Genomic DNA, 20328 nt, shown 5'->3' with positions numbered 1-20328 from the left:
AAGCAAATAAAATTCCTATTTAAATGACAGGGAAAACAGGTAGCTTTGCAGAATGTGTTTTTTGATGGATGTATTTGTCCTTTTCACTTGTTGTTTTACTTTTGTTTATTTTTTTAACGACATAAAAAAATTCTGATACGTTTGCAATTATTTAACCAGAAACTTTTATTTTGAAAGAGGAAGTAGAGTACGTATACACAACTCTGACTTTATTATTTAAAAAAAAACAAAAAAAAAACTGATCCGTTAGCTACTACTAGCATGCTAACTCAAAGGTCGGCACGTAAAGCTACTTTACGTGACTAAGTTCTCATAATAATACAGTTTTGCCCCGAACTGTTTCTAAAAGTACTAAAGAAACCGTAAAGAAAACACTCAATATCATAGATGCCGTTATTTACAACAATATCTTTATGTTTATGAGGTTAGCTTTGTTAGCAGCTGTTAACCAGGTGGCGTTAAAAAGAAAAATAATCTAAGTGACAAGAACGTTTTACTTAATAATAAAAGTTGATCCACTGCACCCACGTCAAAGTCTTAAGTCCTTAATTGGATTAAGTTGGTCAGTAATTGTAGGACCATTTAATTTGCCCTTGAATTTGTGATTACTGAAAACTTAATTGTGTAAATCCGCACAGCATGAGCCTACCACAACTATGCTTCATAGTTAATAAGCTAATGAGCCATGTTGGTTCGGACACCTTTCTCTGTCGCCCAAAAAATAAGAACATGGTAGCTTTCTTACACACATACAGGTGCATTTTGGAAACCTACGTTTCCCCCCATGTTTCTTTTTTTAAAAGAAAGAAAAATACATTAACTAATATTTTGTATTTTGGAGAGTGTAACAGTGTCCTTTTTGTTAAGTGGGTTTTGTAATTTTATATAGATTTGTTTTGGTGTTTAATTATTACTGACCAACAAAGCACTTTGTATTGCCTTGTTGCTGAAAATGTGCTATATAAATAAAATTAAATTTATCTTTACCTTTTTTTTGTATTTTATCTTCCATTGTTAGTTAATTAATGTTTTAAATGCAGTGGGTCTTTTTCTTAGAATTTCACTGTTTCATTTTTTGTGTCCTTTGTGAAGTCTATGTGGTCATCCACAAGACCAAGAGAAATTGTAGCTTTTTAATCTTCCCCCTTTTACTCCTTATGCGAGTTTGCCTTTTTCCCATGACTCCAGTTCAGTAATGGAGCCACTTTGCAAATCTGTTACATTATGCAACAAACTGCAAAGCACTGTAAATTCCCACAGGCTTCTGTCATAAAATCAAATTCCTTGTCTGTTCACATTTTGTCACTTTACAAAAACAAACTTCAATCTTTTTTATTTGTATTTAGAAGAATAGAATTGAACAAAGTAGCTCATATCTGTGACATATAAGGGCATTTTTTTGACAATATGAAAATATGATTTGCATTCCTATGGATATTTGTCTCATTTTACATTGTTACATTTAATTGAAGTGTACTTTAACCAAATTGCTTTCACAATTCAACTCATTTGCAAACAGAGCCCATTTGCACATAAATGAATCTCAGAATAAACACAGCTTTCCTGTGAAGGCCTCAGAAGTTTGTTAGAAAACAAGACAGGAAACATTAACATGAAGATCAAGAAACAAAATAGAAAGGTCAGGGATAAAGTTGCAGAAGTTAAAAGCAGAGTTAGGTTTTAAGATATTATATGCCAAACTTTGAAGAGGTCAAAATTGTCTAACCAAATTTGTGGTAGAAAACTAACACACCTTCCCCACTGTGGAATTATGTGTTTTTATGTTTTATACAGAACACCAAGTAGCGATTTTATGCTAAAGTGAGATTTCTAATATCTTAACATTTGCCAGAATTTGATAGTGTTTAGTCTTTTATTGTTATCTCCCTCGTACAGTAGAAGTAGTGCACTATTTGCCTCTTTTTTTGATGCGCATTCTTGCACCGCCCTCCCCCTCCGTTCGGTTTGTCCCACACTGCGATCCGTCGGTCGTCCGAGCGAAATCATTTCGGTGCGCTGCAGATGAACGGCTGGCTGAAAAAATGGAAAGCGACACGGCCGTCCGGAGAATAAAACCCTCCGGGACTCCGCGCTACGGCGCGGAGGACGGAGACGGAGCCTGTGGCCGGAACTGCGAGGATAACGGCTACAGCGGCGACCCGAAGAGGAAGCCCGAAGTGAGGCTGCTCTTACTGAGGGAAGGACTGGCGGCTGCGCTGCTCTCTGGGTTTGTTTTGCTGCTGTGGGGACTCGTTCATCTGTCGCTGCAGCAGCTTGTCATCGGGAAGCCGAGCGGAGAGTTTAACGCGGAGAGAGCAAGGTGTGTTTTGCTGCTTATTCCAGGTCATATTTATGCTTAAATAAAGTTAACATTTCCTCTTGTCCGAGTTAAAAGACCCACCTCAGAAAGTGTTGCTGATCCTCTCTTCCGGGCCCACCTTTACCTGATCGCTGCAGAGGAAGGAGAGGAAAGGTGTTTACAGGGTAAAAGGGCTTCGGACGGGGTAGAAAAATGATGAAACAACCCTTTAATTGCATCTGTCAGATATACCCAAAGATTGGTCATATAAGAAGGAAGTATTTTTGCAAGTAATAGGAGTTAAATATTATAGGTGGCGTTGCAAATCGTTGCTAAACATCAAATATTTAGCAACTGCAAAGAAACGATAATTTAAAAGTCATATTATTTGCAGCTTATTTAATTAATAGTAAACAGTGTAACTTAAACGTGAGCACACATGAAGCCTTGCAAAGGCGTCCATATCATTTTCTCTTGCAATGCACCTGCATATCTAATATGTTTATTGTATTTTGCTGGTGTCAACAAAGAGTAGTGCATACTTTTGAAATAAAAAAAATGATGCATGAAAGTATCACAAAACCTTTTGCTATTGCTGGTATTATTACAAACAAAATCTGGAGAGTGTTTCATACATTAGTGTCTGGTCCTCCCACTTTATTGTAATACCAATGGATAAATTGTGGTTTAACTAGCAGCATTTTGAAAATCACTTTTAATTAGAAATCGGAAGAGCTTGTCACAACTGCAAAGAGGCTCACAGTATCTGGAGGAGCTGCTCAGTTTCACTGCTTTAGATGAGGGACTATTTTGACAAAGACATTTATTTTTCAGAAAAATCTGGGTTTATGGCAAAGGAAAACAGCAACTGAATAAAGAAATAGGCAGAAAATCCTGTTTGAATGTCGCCACAAGCCTCATAGGAGACCCAGCAAATGCGGACAAAGGTTATGCAGAGAGGAAAAGTAACTCTGAGCACACTTCCCCCATCACCAGCATGACGGTGGTGGGATCATGCTGTGTGGATGATTTACTGCGGCAGCCAGGTGCAGGAAATCTTGTCAAACTTGACAGAAGACGGATGGAGCTGAGAACGGGGCATTCCTTAAAGAACACTGACTTCAAGAAAACTGAGACTGCGGTGGCTTCAAGCAGGACAAACACAACCAGAGCTACGAATGAAGAGTTTGGATTAAAACAAATTTATGTGGCAGAAGGGTCCATTTAAAGTCCAGACTGAAATCCTTTTTTTTTTTTTTTTTTTTTTTTTTTTTAATAAAAAAAATCTGCTGTAAGACCTAAAAATTATATTCACAGATGCTCTCCACATCATCTGACTGATATTTTGTAGATATGCAACCTTGGAAGAGACGTACGCTGAAAGATTTGCTGCTGCGCCGAATTTTGTTTCTACTGAGGGAGGCCTGAATACAAATGTAGCGCTGTGTCCTATTTATCCCACTCCATAATGACGTGCTACTCTGTTAGTAGCAGTAATAGTACAGCAAATCCCAATAAGTCATGCTGAAGTTTGTGGACTGCAACTAACGATTACTTTATATTATATTCTTCTGATGATTAATCGATTAATCGGATCAAAAACATTCTACAAATTTTTCTTTTAACCACGTAAGGCTTTTTTGTGCAACATTAGAAACATATTAAATGATACAAATAAAAAAAAAAAAAAATCAAATTCCTGTTTTAAGTAAGAATATAAAAAATTTTATTGCCTGAAATACAACAGCATAGCTCAAACATATTTGCAGACTGAGGTGTTTTTATGTTAAATGCAAAGTATACATATATTTTGTGTAGATTTGGCTTAATTACTGCTATTTTTTTTTTTTTTTTTTTTTTGTAAATGGCCTATTTTGAGTCATTATATTCCAGTAATTGATTCATCGCGATTAATCATTTCAGTTAAAGGATTCTGAATACTTTTGTAAAGCACCGTAGGGCCTATCTGAATGTCTCAGCTGTTGGCTTTTGTTTCAGTTAAACAAAACAGGCAGGCTGTTTAAAGACATGCTAAACATCTCGATTATTAAAAGCAGCTGCGACATTTTTCACATTAAAGGATCAGAGTGCCTCTCTGTGCAGTTTTTCAGTCCCCATGTAGAAGGGGTGGGGTGTGGGCTGTAGGGATTATGGCACAAAATCTGAGGTCAGCAGGGCCGGGGTTGAGCTTTTTAAAAAGTGCTGGGCAGAAGGATTTGCCATCATTTAGCTGCTCGCTGCATATCTTAGTGCTGCATGTGAAGTGATTTAGAGCTATGAGCTACTTTGTCTGCGATCTGGAAGTCCCGGTTTATATAATTCAGACTGTTAAAAGGCCGCGGAGCACATAGGATGAAAGCACCAACTGTAACATCAACGTCCGACGCTTTGTTTGTAGAAAACGACGAAATACGGCATTTCACTTCCCACGGTTTGATGAGGGAGGTTTGTTTGTTAGGTGCAGCAAATGAACTGACTTGTATCTGGGGAGGATTTCTACCGGTGTGGGCAGAGCCACAATTATTTGTTTAGGCAAAAATATAAGCAGAAACATCAGGTTTTTATTTTCCTTGTACGTACGAACATTTTAGCGTTACTACTTTGGATCGCCACAATCAGATTGAAGCGAATCGGGATGTAGCACAGGTAATCGTTTTTTTTAACTTTAATTTAAAAACCAGTTGTTTTTACGATGGGAGCCTCTGTTTCATAGTGTATCATGGAGATGAACACAAATGAGTTAACTGTTCAGTTCATAGCGAGTGAAGAGATACTTCCACAGTTTCTAGGATGTTTTTTTTTTCTGTCGTGATGCACAATGTTGAGTCAGACACAGCTTGGATTACAAGGTTTGCTTTGGTTGTTTATGTTACAAACACACACAGGGTGCGTCTGCCACTATTTCAGCAAGCTGAGCAGTGGTTTGACGTCCCATGCCTGATGGTGACCTCTCTCTTCTCTTGTTCCTCTTTTATTTTAGGCGACACTTGGAGCAGATCACCGGCGTCGGCCCTCGGCCCGTCGGCAGCCAGGAGAACGAGGTCCTGACGGTGGGCTACCTGTTGGAGCAGATAGAGGACATCCGGGCGAGGACGGCGGCGGGGCCTCACCGGGTCACCGTGGACGTCCAGCGCCCCACCGGCTCCTTCTCCATCGACTTCCTAGGAGGCTTCACGAGTTTCTACGACCGCGTCAGCAACATCGCAGTGAAGCTGGAGCCCAAGCGTGGAGCCCAGCACCTCATGCTCGCCAACTGTCACTTTGACACTGTGGCCAACAGCCCAGGTACAAACTCGTTAGCCGGTCGGCGCAGTCAGACACGCATAAAAAAAAAAAAAACACATCTTTTACTTTCTGCTAAACACAGGACAGGTGCGGTTCCCTGCTGATCCCTTTTAAACCTGATCTATTGAGAACCGTCGGGATGTTAGAAAACTGCAGCTCAGTAATCCGTCCTGTCCCAACGCACTTCTACGTGGCGAGACTAATGTGTGTTTAAAAAACGTCCGTTGATTAACGAGACACGCCTAAAGAGTAAGGAGGAGTTTTCTTATGCCGTCATCTTAAATAGGGATGTGAGGACCAGGGTTGGGAATGAGTGATAGAACAAAAATTTCTGAAATTATTAGTATTTTTTATTTTTTTATTTTTTTTTTTCATTTTGATTTAAATATCTAAACTGATAAAAACATCAATAAACCGCACATATCCAAATCTCTATTTGTGTGTTATTACGCTTGTTGCAGTAAGCGATAAATCAATTAATCGCACAGCTGCATGATAACTTTAAACAGGCTTGATGCTTTCTATTTGAATGATTGATTGTTTTTCTCGTCTCTCTCCCTCTTTCTGCCAAAAGCTGGACGACAAAGGGCTTCAGTCTGGCGCGTTAGTTTCAACTGGCCCATTTTTTCAAGGGCGGTTTTGTGCACAGAGACTTGAGTATCCATTTTATTTGTCGTTTCAGTTGTTTGTTTGTTTTGGACATCTAAAATGTCTCCCAGTTCCGGTTTTAAATATTCTTCTTTTTTTTTTTTTTTTTTTTTTTAATTGATCTTTGAGAGGGTGTACTTGCATTATCAGAATGTTACTTGGAAATGGTCCCAAAACAACATTATATTTTATTGCAATAATGTCTAGGACAATTTATCATCCAGTAAAATTTGCTATTAAGACAGGCCTATCTATTATTTAATGATAGTTTGCAGCAAAAGTTGCTTGTTGACTCTTAAATAAAAAGACTTCTAGGTTACAAACTTGCTGTTAGCCTCCAAATTAACCCCTGTGTTTACATGTTAGCACTGAGCTACAGCTGCACACGCCTTATGCCCAAGCACTTTTGGTATGCATCTCTTTTTTTTTCTTTCTTTTTTTTTTTTACTGAAAAAGGCCAAATACTACTAGGACAGGTTATTTATAGTTATTTAGACTCAATGCATGGGATGAAAAAACTATCTTTGTGCACAAAGAAAAAACTATCTTTGTGCACAGACCATATATGGACCACCCAAATTTAGAGCAATCATCTTCCATTTCTGCTGGAGATAGACACTGTAGCCTCCAGTCCACTAACCCCCTTGATAAGCAGGTAAAGACGATGGATGGATGTATGTTCACCTAATCAGAAAACCTTACTCCTTTTTCTGAGCGTGTAGAGAAATCGAGGTGTTAGCAGGCAGGAAGTCTGCAGTACGTTTTCCCTCCACACCCTCTGAGCAAGTTGGAGAAACAATAGTTTCTTAGATCACACCCAACTTCGCTGGTTGGGGGCTGGGAGCGTGAAAAAAATACATCCAATAGGTGTGGGCCAGAAAAATAAATATACATCAGGAACACACAGTTCACAAAAATCTGATACCCTGGGATTTCTAATAATAATAATAATAATAATAATAATAATAATAGAGATGAACAAAGAGCCAGCGCACGCACGTGAACCGTCTACTACGCCGTTTTATGTGTCTGTGTAGTGGAGCGCAGAGCTTCTCTGGAATGAGGAGCAATAAATTAGCGGCAGGAGCAGAAAGCAGGACAGACATTCGATCAGCCAGCTTCACCCTGCCCCCACCTCCTAACACACAGATTCACTCTAGAAAGCTGGAGCGCATGATGCTCCTGGTCTTACTTCACTTTTTTTTCCCCCCTTTATTTCTTAACTCTTGTTCCTTGCCGTCAGTCGGTCTAATCTGTCTGAATCACACGCTCTTGTCACATGCTGCTTCCCTTTCTTCCTGCTCTGACTCTGATTCCTCTGTTTCCTGATCACGACGTGCGCCATATGTTTCAGCTGAACTTGTTCTGGCCGTGTCTTTGTCTCAGTTATTGCCTCCCATCTTTGTTGTCTCTTGTCAAACAAGTTATTTGCATGATATACAGTTGCATCCCTGTTTTTTTGTTTTTTTTTTAAGAAGGGCATCCTGCATTTGTTTTCTGGTGTAAACATTTGCCTAGCTGTTTTTGTTCCCGCGGTACATGAGCTCGTCTTTTGGTTTCAGGCGCCAGTGACGATGCGGTGAGCTGCGCTGTGATGCTGGAAGTCCTCCACGCTCTGGCCAACCAGTCCACTCCTCTCCACCACGGCGTAGTCTTCCTCTTCAACGGAGCCGAGGAAAATGTCCTGCAGGTGAAAAAACGATCAACACGAGTGGCAAGACTCGGCACCGACTCTAAGCTATTTGGCCGTGTTGCGTCTTCCTCGTCTCAGTTATCTCTATCTCTCCCTCTTCTAAATTATTTTATTTCAGGCCAGTCATGGTTTTATTACCCAGCATCCCTGGGCCAAGCAAGTTCGTGCTTTCATTAACTTGGAGGCTGCAGGCGTTGGCGGCAAGGAAGTCGTTTTCCAGACAGGTGTGGAAAGATTCATACTTAAGAAACTCATGATGTTCTTCCAGTTTATGAAGTGTTTGAAATGTACATGCGTGTATTTCTGCTGCTCTTTTGTTTTTCCCACAGAAGGTGCAAAAGTTTGTAAAGTCTATTTTGCAGGTTTTTTTTCTTTGCACATTTCTACAGCATCTAATCTGTAGAATTGTGTAATTCTAATGAATTACACAAATACAACCTTTATTCTAACATTTCAAAATGTTTTCTTTTCTCTGCACTTTTCTATATTGTGTCCCTTTAGAGCTACGAGCCTTAATGTATTTTATAAAAGTTTCATTTAAAATATGAGGCAGCACATACTTTTATAGTATATATAAAAAAAAATCCCACTTTCCTCTGACACCTTTAAATGAAATCCAGTGGAACCAGACGCCTCCAGGAGTCACCTGGTCTGTGAAGAGTAAACCTGTGTGTAATTTAATCTCAGTGTAAATCTATCCGTTCTGTGAACCTCAGAGGTTTTGCAGGAGAACAAAATAAAACAAACAAACGAACAGCATCGTGAAGAACGAGGAACGCAGCAGATTGACCAGAGAGAAAGTTGTAGAAAAGTTTGGGACTGAACGTCACCCTGAACGCATCACGGCGGTGGCAGGATCATGCCGTCTGGCTTTTCTTTAGCAGAGTCAAGGACGAAATTACACACAGGTGAACGCTATTCACTAATTAGGTGACTCTGAAAGCGATTGATGGTAATGGGTTTGATTTAGCACAAATGTGCCACAAATGTTCAAAAATACATAGTTTTCCCTAAGCTTCCTCATCATCCATATTTTATTTTATTTTTTTACAAACACAAACGATTACAATACATTGCAGTTGGTGGTTACATTCTGACAACATATGAAAAAGTTCAGGGTTGTGAAAACTCTTCCCATTATGATTATGATTTAAACTCATTTGCAGCAAGTCTGCCACATGTTTAGTTATTCAAGGTCTAAAATGATGAGAAAGCAAATTTATATTAAATTTAAATTTACTATAATTTTTTTGCCATATTAGAGTAGCAAAGTGGATCCCCAATAATTGACGCAATAAAAACAGACGATCTTGGGTTTCTTGCGCCGTTGTCACCTTCAGGGCCGGAGAACCCGTGGCTCGTCCAGGCTTACGTTCATGCGGCCAAACACCCCTTCGCCTCGGTGGTCGGCCAGGAGGTTTTTCAGAGCGGCGTCATTCCCTCTGACACAGACTTCCGCATTTATAGGGACTTCGGAAACATCCCAGGTAAAGACCAGCCACGGTGCAGAGCTAAGACGATCTGTGAAGTCAATGAAAGCTCATACATTTTCAAACGTACCAGTTGGATTTGTTGATTTTTCTCCTTTTTCCCCCCCCCCTTCTTCTTACAGGCATCGATCTTGCGTTCATTGAAAACGGTTTTATCTATCACACCAAATATGACACGGCCAACAGAATACTGACAGACTCCATCCAGAGAGCCGGTATGGATCTGATTTCACGTCTGTCCATCCACAAATATAACCATTAACAATTTCTCAGGCTGGTAGATTGAAGCTGTTTATAATGACGAATCACTCCAGCTCACATGTGCCGCCCCTAACTTCTGATGTCTCCCTCCGAGAACCTAAAAGACACAAACCTCATTTGCTTTGTGCTTCTGTGCTGCTGACTTGTTCGGCTTTTACTTAGCAGAAAACGCAGCCAGTCAGCACTAAAGACCCAAGAAGTTTGGCATCCATCCTATCTCTCTTAGCAACCACTGGGCATCTTTCTCCTCTTCCTCCACACAACAGCTCAACTTCAAAGGCAGACATTATTAGAGAGAGGAAAGTAAGATTTCAGAGAGAGCAGGCTTATATTTTTAGTGCGTGAATGAGCAAGAGCTCTGTAAGGTGAAGGGTTAGGACGATGCACCGCTAGCTTGTGGTTTTTTTTTTGAAACGACACGGCAGGCAAAGTGCGAAGCTGGAAGTGCTTTCATGTTCTGTAGTTGTAGTTAGAATGGATCTGTGTTTCTTCTAAATCATTTCTGTAGAAGCACCTTGAAGTGATTAAAATGAACGTTCTCGAAGGTATAGTTATTTTTGTAATCTCGGTTATTTAAGCTGAGAAAGAGAAGCTCTGGCTGCAGGTACAGAGAGAGAGAGAGAGAGAGAAGTAGAGAGAGAGAGAGAAGTAGAGAGAGAGAGAGAAGTAGAGAGAGCGAGAGAAATAGAGAGAGAGAGAGAAGTAGAGAGAGCGAGAGAAATAGAGAGAGAGAGAGAGAAGTAGAAAGAGAGAGGAACAAGAAAATGTTGTAGTCTGAGTTGTTGACCACAGCGAGCCTACCAGGCGGAAGAACAATGCAGCTTTGTTTCAAATGCGTGGTTGCGGGTCGAGCAGGTCGACCGCGAGGCAGTGCAGGATAACGGAAACCACACACACACACACTCACACACACACACACACTTCTTCATAATGTATCCAGAAGTCTGTGCTAAACTGTGTGACTTTCTGTTGTCTCATAAATCAGCTGATGTGCTGCCGTTGCGCAATACAGTCGACGCCACATGCGTTTTCACCGTCATTGTTTCTCTCTCCTGCGCCGACTCGTTTTCTCCATTTACCTTTTAGGTAAATGTGAGGGATTTTAAAACCTATATGTGAGAAAGTGTTATTCTTTTCAGAATAAATCTAGCATGTGGATATGAAGCTGTGTTTTACAGAGCATATTCAGGAATGTTGCAGGATTGTTTGTGGGCGGGCAAGTTGGTTTGATTTACATTAAACGTTTTAATATATTCATCCTTTATAACTTTATACATAATTATTAATTACAAAGCAACCTTTAACTGGATAAAAAGTTTAACTTTCGCGGAGCTGCAGCAATTTGAACAGAAGATTCAGAGTTTATGGTTTCATTTCTACTGGAATGACATTGTGGAAATAATCAAGGGGAACTTGGTTAGTCATTAAGGTCTTGGGATCAAATTAACACAGGAATGATTAACAAGGAACATGAAAACCTCTTTAATGGGTTTCACTGGTTTCATATCTCCTATGTGGAGTAAAGGGGAGAGAAATCTAAACTTCAGTCTGGACTGTTTTTTTGTTCTTTGTGTTTCTTAATTTAACTGGACCAAATGCAGTGAACACGGCTTCACGTCTACGCTATAACGTAGATGTTCTGCTCAGGTTTTCTACTAATAAAACTAATTAGCCTCTTTTCAAAAATAACATGCGTGGATTTCTACACTATCTGTTTTGATTGTGAGCTGACTACTTTTGTACGCTCCTCCTGCTTCTAGGTGACAACATCTTGGCTGTTTTGAAGCACCTGGTAACGTCAGAGAAGCTGGCAGACTCCTCAGAGTATCGCCATGGGAACATGGTGTTTTTTGACCTGCTGGGGGTGATTGCCGTTGCCTATCCGGCTCGCGTTGGCACCATCATCAACTACATGGTTGCCGCAGCCACCTTCCTGTATCTAGCCAAGAAGGCGTCTCTGCCCGGCAATCGAGGCAGGTCTAGTTATCGCTTGTGGGCGAAACCCTCTGCCATTCCCTGGACGAGTTTGCGTTTCTCCTCTTATTGATATTTATCTAAATCTCTTTAAGGTGGGCGTTATGTCCGGGACCTGGCCTGTGCCACGGGCGTAGCGGTGCTGGGCTGGTTCGTCACTCTGCTGTCGGTGCTCATTGTTGCCCTTCTGGTCACTCTGCTGGGACGCTCCATGTTTTGGTACACTCACTTTTATGCTGCCATCTGCCTGTATGGAGCTGCAGCCACCGGGAAAATGATTCTCATCCACACACTGGCCAAAAACCTGTACTACGGAGTGAGTTTTCAGATAGCTTTTTTTTTTCTTTTTCTTTTTAAAGGCATTAAAAATAGGCGAACAGGCAGAAACAAGACCAAATGTGCAGTGGAGTCTTGATATATGGTTCATAAATGAGGAAGAAATAAAAAAAAAGCATTATATAGTTAGGAAAAACAATAAATAAATACATAAAAACTCTTAGTTACATTACTGATTGTAATAGAACAATGCTGCTATTACTGCTAATAATGATAATAATAAAGTAATAGCAACATTAGCAATGATGATGACATACAATAAGTAGATGTAAACGAAAAAGTAAATTATATCAATTAAAGTACAATTCTTTACTCGACATTGTTTAAATATAAACAAACCTGTTGTTGAGACTTTTGTGGGGCAGATTTACCCATTTCGCTGCCTTCCAGGCTGTTCCTCGACATTCATTACCAATCATTTATAACTCACTGAAAAGCTACTTAAATATCCCTGTTCAGCTCAAATCGGTCTGAAACCTCTCCCTTGTGATTTTTTTTTTTTACACCTCAGTTACAATTCTTTCCTGTAATGTTCCATCCATCATCTGTTTCTCTTGTAAATCTTGAGGTAGATCGAGTGAGGAGGGTTCTGGACGTGCCGAGCGATGAGTTTCTGCAGCCAGTAACTCTCTTAAGTAAAAAAAAAAAAAGACTTAGTTTTCTGGCAGTGAAGAAAACATTCAGAACCAAAACTGACTGGCACAGTTTTCAGACCTCTCTGGTGTGAATTGGTACATCAGAGCTGAGCATCGTGTGTGTGTCCCACTCAGGGCGTCCGTCTGGTGGAGCTGGGCGATCTATATTTTGACGTGAGCTTGCTGCTCTGGTGCTGCAGCCTGGTGTGGCTCACCCAGCGGGGTTTGTGTTCAGCCTACGTTCCCATGCTGATGGTGGCCTTCCCCCTGGTCACCAGGCTTCTGCTGACAAAGGAATTTAAACACAGAGGTAAAACATTTGCAACTCATTTCGGCGACATCCAAGCACAAAATTAGTCGTACTCTGGCAGATTTGGAGGTGAATTATGGCCTGCAGTCAACTACGTAACAAATGCGCAGCTCTCTGCCCGCAAGCTCCAGTTTTAAAACCGTATCGCCTTAAGAAGAGTGATAGTGTCGCTCAGTTAGTTCAGACACATTTACCAGATTTTGTCTTGTAATTGAAAAGTGTAGTAGCCGTCTTTCAGCTGCTTAACCAGCGGTGCACAGCAACGTGTAGGGGAGGGGTAGTGCCATATTTTTCTTCGTCACTCCAGATATTTTTTGCAGTGTTCTTTGATTTGATTAAAAACAGTTAAAATGACCTTCTCAGCCCCCCTCACTGCCCTCTGCAGGACCTTCTGCATTGCAACATTGCAGTGGTTATTATTTTGTTTATTTATGTGTAAACAGAGGTCCAGAAAGAGTCTTATTTGACTTAATGTCGGATTAAGACTTGGAATATAATTCCACAAAAACAATACATATCCCAGATTTTTTTTTCAATCTTGCAATGTTGTTTTTTTTAAGCATTTTGTCAACACTTTAGTCAAGTTTCTGTTGCATTTTTGAAAGATGTTGACTGCAGGATGGTGTTGTTCATATGGTGCCAGAACTTGTCTTGAGAAAATTAAACAAACTGAGATTAGTTTTGTCTACAGAAGCAACTGAGATAAAAAAAAAAAAAATATCAGCCTGGTTTTTGACGGCAGACATTAAAAGGCAGCTGAACTTCCTCACAAACAGCTTTTCTTCCTCCAGGAGCATCACTGAAGTACAGCGGCCTGTATCTTTTGGGCCTGGCGCTTCCCTATGTCCACTTCATGTTCCTCTTCTGGGTGGTGTTTGAGATTTTCACCCCCATCATGGGCCGCAGCGGCACAGAGATCCCCCCTGAGGTGGTGATGGCCTCTTTGGTCACTTTGACAATCGTCTTCCTCTCCTCTTACTTTGTAAGTATCCATTCAGAAATCCAGAATGTTTAACCAAAGAATCTGTTTTCTATTTTCCAAAACAAAACAAAAAAAAAACTCTTACATTTCTATTTCATTTGCTTTAAATAATGTTAATGATTTTTTAGAAGATTGTGGTGAATGTTGGTTTTACTTTAATGCACATATTTTCTTTTCTCAGCTGCATTTTGTGTATTTGGTGAGGAGCACTAAGTGGATCCTGGCGGCTCTGGGCTCGGTGTTCGTCATCATGTTCCTGTTGGTGTCGGCCGGCCTCTTCTTTCCTTACTCCGGGAATCCAAACAGCCCACGGCCAAAGAGGATATTCCTGCAGGTTCTAAAGTCACAAAGCAAATTTGTTTATAGATAATATTACAAAAAAAAACAAAAAAACCCTGACAGGACAAATTTTATTTGCACAATAAAACTCTCCGTCCCCGATTGCAACACCGTCTCTCTGCAGCATACGACCCGGACCTTCCACAACCTGCAGGGCCGGGTGGAGAGCAGAGACTCTGGCATCTGGATCAACAGCTTCGACTTCACCGCAGTGCAGCACGTCACGCCTCAGATCCCCGAGATCAACGACAGCATCCGGACCCGCTGCCGAGAGGACCGGCCCTTCTGCGGCTACCCCTGGTTCCTACCTGTGAAGTTCCTCAGCAGGTCAGAGCGACAGGCCTGATCGACCGCACGCCGCGCTCGTTTTCGCGTCCTCGGCTCGACTCCACAGAGAGCTTTGGTGTGTTTGCAGGAAGAACTGGTACCTTCCCGCCCCGGAAGTGTCTCCTGGCTCTCCGGTGGACTTCAGCCTCACGTCCAAGGAGGAGACGAGCTGGGGAACTGTCAAGATGACATTCAGCGTCAAAGGTAAAAAGCACATTAGAGTGAAGAACTGAACTTGAGGAGGTGTTAGCAAAAATGTTTAGCAATTTCTTTGGGAATTTGTGAGCATTTTAGGTAAGAATGTGTCCTTTTGTCCCTGATGTTTCACTCAGGGCCCAGCCACATGTCTCTGTATCTGATGCCTCACAGAGGAGCCAGTCTGTCCACCTGGTCTCTCGGTGACGGGACGCCTCAGTTTGACCTGAACGGAGAATACTTTGTCTTTTATTCCCACGGCCTCGATGCCGCTCCGTGGACCTTTTGGTTTGAAATACAGGTACCATCTACAACAAACTATTCCTCCATTTTGACTTCAAATATCAGCTACATGTGTCTTGTTTGGAAGTTTTTTGGTGACATTTGGTTCACACTTTCTTACCAGCTGGTGGTGGTAATGCCCTATTAAGCTGGATGTTGCCTGATGTTGAAAGGAAATATCAGAAGAAACTCAACAGTTTGGTAAAAAGAAATGAGCTATATCAATTTTCTCACCCAAGTCCGAGTCAGAAGACCTAAAGATCTCCCCTTTCAGATTAGAAAACATGATTTCAGTAATGTGTTACATGTTTGACGGTCGGATATTCTACTTTCTGTCAGTGGACGTTCTTTCTGTTTTAGTTCTGGACATTTCTGGATTTCTGCTAAGCATGTTCTTAAAGCCTCAGGAGTAAAGTCTGTGGGGGATTAGCTCATGCTGAAAAACGTGTGTAAATCCATAGATTTATTGTCACATGAAAGTCTTTAGAGGGGACTTGTTATGCAAAATTTACATTTTGCGCTTTTTTGCTTCTAAAAGCAGGCTGAGCGCTTTCAGAAAACATTCAGCAGTTTCTGGCAATAAGTTAACATTTTTTTTGGTGTCTGGAAAAGGAGCCGCTTTAAAAACCTTATGACTGTGATGTCACAAATCAGCACGCACTGCCCCTCACATAGCAACCCATGCAAAGGCCTTCCCGTTACCTAGCAACCTAAGTGAAGCTCCAGGACATTTGGTCAGCTGGTTTTTACAGCTATATGCGTTGTACAATGGCTGCTGGAAAAAAAAAAAGTGTTTTGTTGATGACTTACAATCCAGAAACCAGTTGCTGCAGTCTTGTTGGTTGTGCAGGAGGCTCTACATCTGCTTGTCAAAGATTAGTTGCAACCATTTTTTACATGCAAATATAAACATTGACTCGGAGGGGGCGTGGCCAGCTGCAGCTTATTTGACTTTAAAGTGACAGAAGCTCCAAAACAGCTCATCCTGAAAGGAGCTCAAAACTGGAAGAAATCTCATTATTAAAGAGGGATTTTGTGCAAAAAGACGTGATGCATATAGAGCTATCTCAGCCTGTTCAAGGCAGCATAACAGGTCATCTTTAAGTACAAAAATAAAACAAGGAGCAAGCAGCTCAGTGTAACGATGAAGCTGTAGGTTTGGGTTCGGTTCCTCCCTCCATACCGGCGCCGTGAGACTCACAATTTTATTTTTCTGTCAGCCCCCGACAGAACCAGATCCAGCCGGCCCCGAGGGGATGATCTCCGTTGCCATATCGACGCACTACTTCTTCGGCGAAGACCGACGGACTGCTCAGCTGGAGGAAATCCTCCAGAAGTTTCCCACCTGGGCTTTTCCCTCCTCCTGGGTCAGTACCTACGACATGTACCGGTACTGAGGACTTCGCTGCTGCGACAGAGGAGCGGCGACGGCCCACTGAGACAGCTCAGAGAACCAATCTGCTGCCTTTTACACTAATACCTGCGCTGCGTGCCGCCCCGCCTGAGAGAGAGAGAGAGAGAGAGAGAAACCTCCATCACTGTGTCAGCGGGCTGAGCAGCTGACTGACCATCATCGGCGCTCAGGCCACCACAAGCCTTGTGCTCTCTACTGGGTTAGTGAAACAAAGGAGACTTAAGTTTGATTTTTTTATTTTTTATTTTGTACTCAGCTGTGCCTTTGATTCCACACTCTCACTCTTCCTCCCTCACATTTCGTCCCTCTCACACGCAAGCGCCGATTCACGCCGCACGTATAAGTCGCTCCGTTTACCAGCAAACCTTCCGGGCTGCCGTCACACTAAACGTGCCTCTGGATCGGCTGCAGACGTCTGTACCGTCCTGACGGGGGAGACGCGAACCCGCTCTTGTGTCGTCTCCTTTTTATAAAAAAGTGAAAAAAGCAAACAAAAAGAAAATGGAACTAATCGTGCACTCCGTCAAATATATGTTGCAAATCCCGACGACTAACCATGAAACTGCTTGTTGTTCCTTCCTGTCCTGCAGATTTAAGGCAAACAAACATCCACGGGTTCAAATGAGAGATGCTAATGTCTGCTCAAGCTGTTTAAAAGGCAGCAAAATTTATAGAGCTGACCGAGGTGTCAGTGCTTCTAAAAGCTCAAGAGAAAAGCTATTCAGATGCTGGCTTTGACAGAGTAAGAAAGAGATGGAGAGAATCCCGTCTTTGTTTTGTTTTCTTTTAAAATCTATCCCTTGAGTCTTTCAGTAACAAAGCTCTCCTGTTCCACACCGAAGTGATGCTTACTAACATTTCGTCTTGCTTTAACGTTACTTTTCTTAAAGCTGATTAGCCTTCATGGGGTCTGCAGCAGCTCCACAGTGACTTTCTTTCCCTTAACTGGATTTGTTTTGGTCCACTTGATTGTTCTGTCGTCTCTTTGTGGCTCCAAATGAATCAAAGCAATGAGGAGGTTATGTGTATTAGTTATAATCTAATTAAGTTCTATACTAGAACGGCGAAAGTTCAGTGAGTTTAATACAACTTTGCACTTTTGATTAGGAAACACTACAGCAAAAAACATTCTTTGTTTTAATTTCATTGCCTTTTGCTCCTCACATTAGTGGACCGCTATTTTACCACAATCTGTTCACTAATTTTTTAGATTTTTATGGGTTGTAACATTTAATAAGTAGCTCCAAAGTTATTCAAGGTAAAGAAAAAAAAATCATTACAGCAAATTTTCCCCTGAAATTAAGAAACTAAATTATATTTTCATTTTATCTTTCTAATAATGGCCGAATATTTTATGGAACAAATATAATTCAGCGTAATTGTTAGATCGGATCTGATGCATTTAGTTAAAAATCCATAATATGATTTGTCATACAATATTTGACATTTCTTTGTCACACACATTGGTTCTTTTTGCCGGGAAAAAGTCAAGTTTTGTTGACTTGTTTCAGCTCCTCGTCGAAAACGACCGTAAACATTCACATGCAAGTCTTAAATCCTGTTGTTAATTTAAAATAACCTGCCGTGTGACCGGACGATAACTAAACTTTGAGGACACGAGGAGCGCGTGTGAATGTAAAAACAAAAATCCACCGGTGCTGCTACAGGAAGCCTGTACGATGTTTGGTGTTTTAAGTTGTTTCTGTTTTATCTAAACGTGGAGGATCGTCTGTCTGAACAACAGCCCAGCTGCCAACGGCCGCTTTAACCTTGAGACGCAGCGATCAACACCGTTAAGTTATTGAACCCGTTCTACGCTGAATGTTAATGTTTAGCTGATGATTTTGTAGAGTTGTAAACTGAAATGATCTGAATCTCATCAGTCCTGCATTCAGAGACGTCATGCACTGATGTGTTGCCTCCACCTTCAGTGTAACTGAGGTGGGCTCAAGTTGAAACTTTGGGGAAATGTGATTTATTTTTGTTCCTTCGTGCAGAATAGATGACGGGACAGAAAGGAGGCCTTGTTTTATTATCTGAGGAGTGGAAACAACAAATTAATACATTTTGATGGTGTATAGAAACGTAGTGAGACGTGCTTGAAAGTTTTACCCAGCTGCTCTGGAACAGCTGAAGCTCGGTTCTTCCCCTCATCATGACAAAGTCCTGACACATACTAACAAACTGTATTTCAGTGTTTTTTTTTTTGTTTAATGAAGTCTTAATTTTTCTTGCTGTGACCTGATAGTACAGCGTAATTATTCTGTTAATTCCAAAAACAGGAAGTGGGTGCACAAGCTTGGGTTTATTGTGAGCATTCCAGAAGCGCTGGTGTAAAGTTTGGGATGATTTTCCAGCTGCAACGCGGAGCTGTGCCCAATTTTCAACGATCTAACCCAAACTGTCCTCTTCAGATGAAGGGGAATTGGCTAAAAGAAAGTGGAAGCCTCTGGAACGTCAATGTCTTAAAGTTTAAACAAGTTGAACATTAGCATAGAATAAGACAAGAAAGGTCCTGCTTCAAAGGCTCCTTTCTTTGCACCATTCTGCCATGATGCTGCCGCCGCCGCCGTCATTAACCTAAACACACATTGAAACTGATTTCAGGCCCCACATGGGCAGAGGTGATGCTGTTTAACTGAGATTCACTATTTCACAACATACAAACAGTTGTATGTTGTGTAATCAGGTCACTTTGTAGGAAAAGCAAACTAAAATAGACAATTTTAATACCCTAATGAGGTTACAACTTTCTCCTTATGACCATCTATTGTGTTAAAGTTAGACGCCACGTGTGATGTCGGTAGACTTAAAAGGCAAACGTGGACTAATTTAATTAACAGTTTAAGTCCATATGCAGTATTAAAGAAAAAAAAATATACAGAAAGTAAATATTTTTTTAGATCTAGTTGAGATTTGAAAGCATAAATAAGCCTAAATAAACCATTCCTTTATTTTCTGTGAACATATTCAGAGGCCCAGAGTATTTCAAGATGTTTTGACGTTAATGTTGGACGTGAAAGTTGTGAGATGATTCGTCCTCCTCCTCCGGTGCTGCTGATGCTCCCACCGTTTGACCACAGCTGCTCACACGCCTTGTGCAAGACGAATAAAAAGGTTTCCTGGAGGAATTGAACTTTAAAATCAGAGCCGGTGAGGTAATAAAACTGACCAAGCACCGAGTCTGTGTGTGTTGTGTTCTGCAGCAGCCTCACACTTGGATGTAGCTTTATTGTATGGGGTTGAGAAATCAACTGCACTCACTGAAATGTCTTAAAGACCTTTTTTGTTTGTTTTTGTTACCTAAACTGTTCGCTCATGTTTTTTTTTAAATGTTCTGAACGTTAGCAGGAAGGTGGGTCATTTTCATCACCAATAAGACAAATGTTAGTCTTATCAGAGGGGGTGATGTCGTTTTGTGGGACTGATCTGGGTTTCTATCTGTTAAGAAGAGATTTTACAATATGCAAAATGGTTGAACTAAAGTAACACTTGTACAGAAATTAAAATGCTTCTAACTTTGTTGGCTTGTTTTTTTTTCTTGCATTTCTTAAGTATACTAATGCTTTGATTTTTACAATGATTTATATTAAATTGTCGTTCCCCCCGTCAGATTTGTGAAATTAGTTTTTATTTTCAGCTACTTAGCCATCAGCATCTTGTTTTTTAAGCCACAAAACACAATTTAAAAAAAAAAAATCAAGGGATTAATTTTACTACTGAGTTGCTATATAGAAAATTATAAATTCAGGTCATATTTGGGCTGGTAGTTCTGCCTTATGCGAAACTCCAAGTCAGAACAGAGTTTCATTATTTGTGGGACCTAAATATAAAGACAATGCGTTGAAACTCAGACTT

The 20328-nt window shown here is 40.9% G+C and overlaps 1 protein-coding gene across 1 annotated transcript; it reads left to right on the top strand.

Moving 5' to 3' along the window:
- Positions 1-1913: 1913 nt before the first annotated feature.
- ermp1 (endoplasmic reticulum metallopeptidase 1) lies at positions 1914-19993 on the top strand. The gene is made up of 15 exons (XM_014996585.2): positions 1914-2320; positions 5280-5584; positions 7795-7922; positions 8044-8149; positions 9266-9412; positions 9538-9630; positions 11437-11649; positions 11746-11966; positions 12757-12931; positions 13723-13913; positions 14095-14247; positions 14377-14579; positions 14668-14783; positions 14912-15075; positions 16277-19993. The coding sequence occupies exons 1-15, from the start codon at positions 1929-1931 to the stop codon at positions 16451-16453; spliced, it is 2784 nt and encodes a 927-aa protein (XP_014852071.2). The 5' UTR covers positions 1914-1928; the 3' UTR covers positions 16454-19993.
- Positions 19994-20328: the final 335 nt, after the last annotated feature.

This window comes from Poecilia mexicana, unplaced genomic scaffold, assembly GCF_051168715.1.
Source record: "Poecilia mexicana isolate PSO_F unplaced genomic scaffold, ASM5116871v1 scaffold_12, whole genome shotgun sequence".
In the NCBI taxonomy this organism is placed as follows: domain Eukaryota; kingdom Metazoa; phylum Chordata; class Actinopteri; order Cyprinodontiformes; family Poeciliidae; genus Poecilia; species Poecilia mexicana.
The sequence above is the reverse complement of the archived record's forward strand: the minus strand, read 5'-3'. Positions and strand labels throughout refer to the sequence as shown.

Excerpts from the sequence above, each read along its gene's own strand:
- ermp1 (XM_014996585.2), top strand. The coding sequence starts at position 1,929 with ATGCGCATTCTTGCACCGCCCTCCCCCTCCGTTCGGTTTGTCCCACAC. Across the intron at positions 11,967-12,756 it reads CCAAAAACCTGTACTACGGA|GGCGTCCGTCTGGTGGAGCT; the intron begins GTGAGTTTTCAG and ends TGTCCCACTCAG. Across the intron at positions 14,784-14,911 it reads GATGACATTCAGCGTCAAAG|GGCCCAGCCACATGTCTCTG; the intron begins GTAAAAAGCACA and ends TGTTTCACTCAG.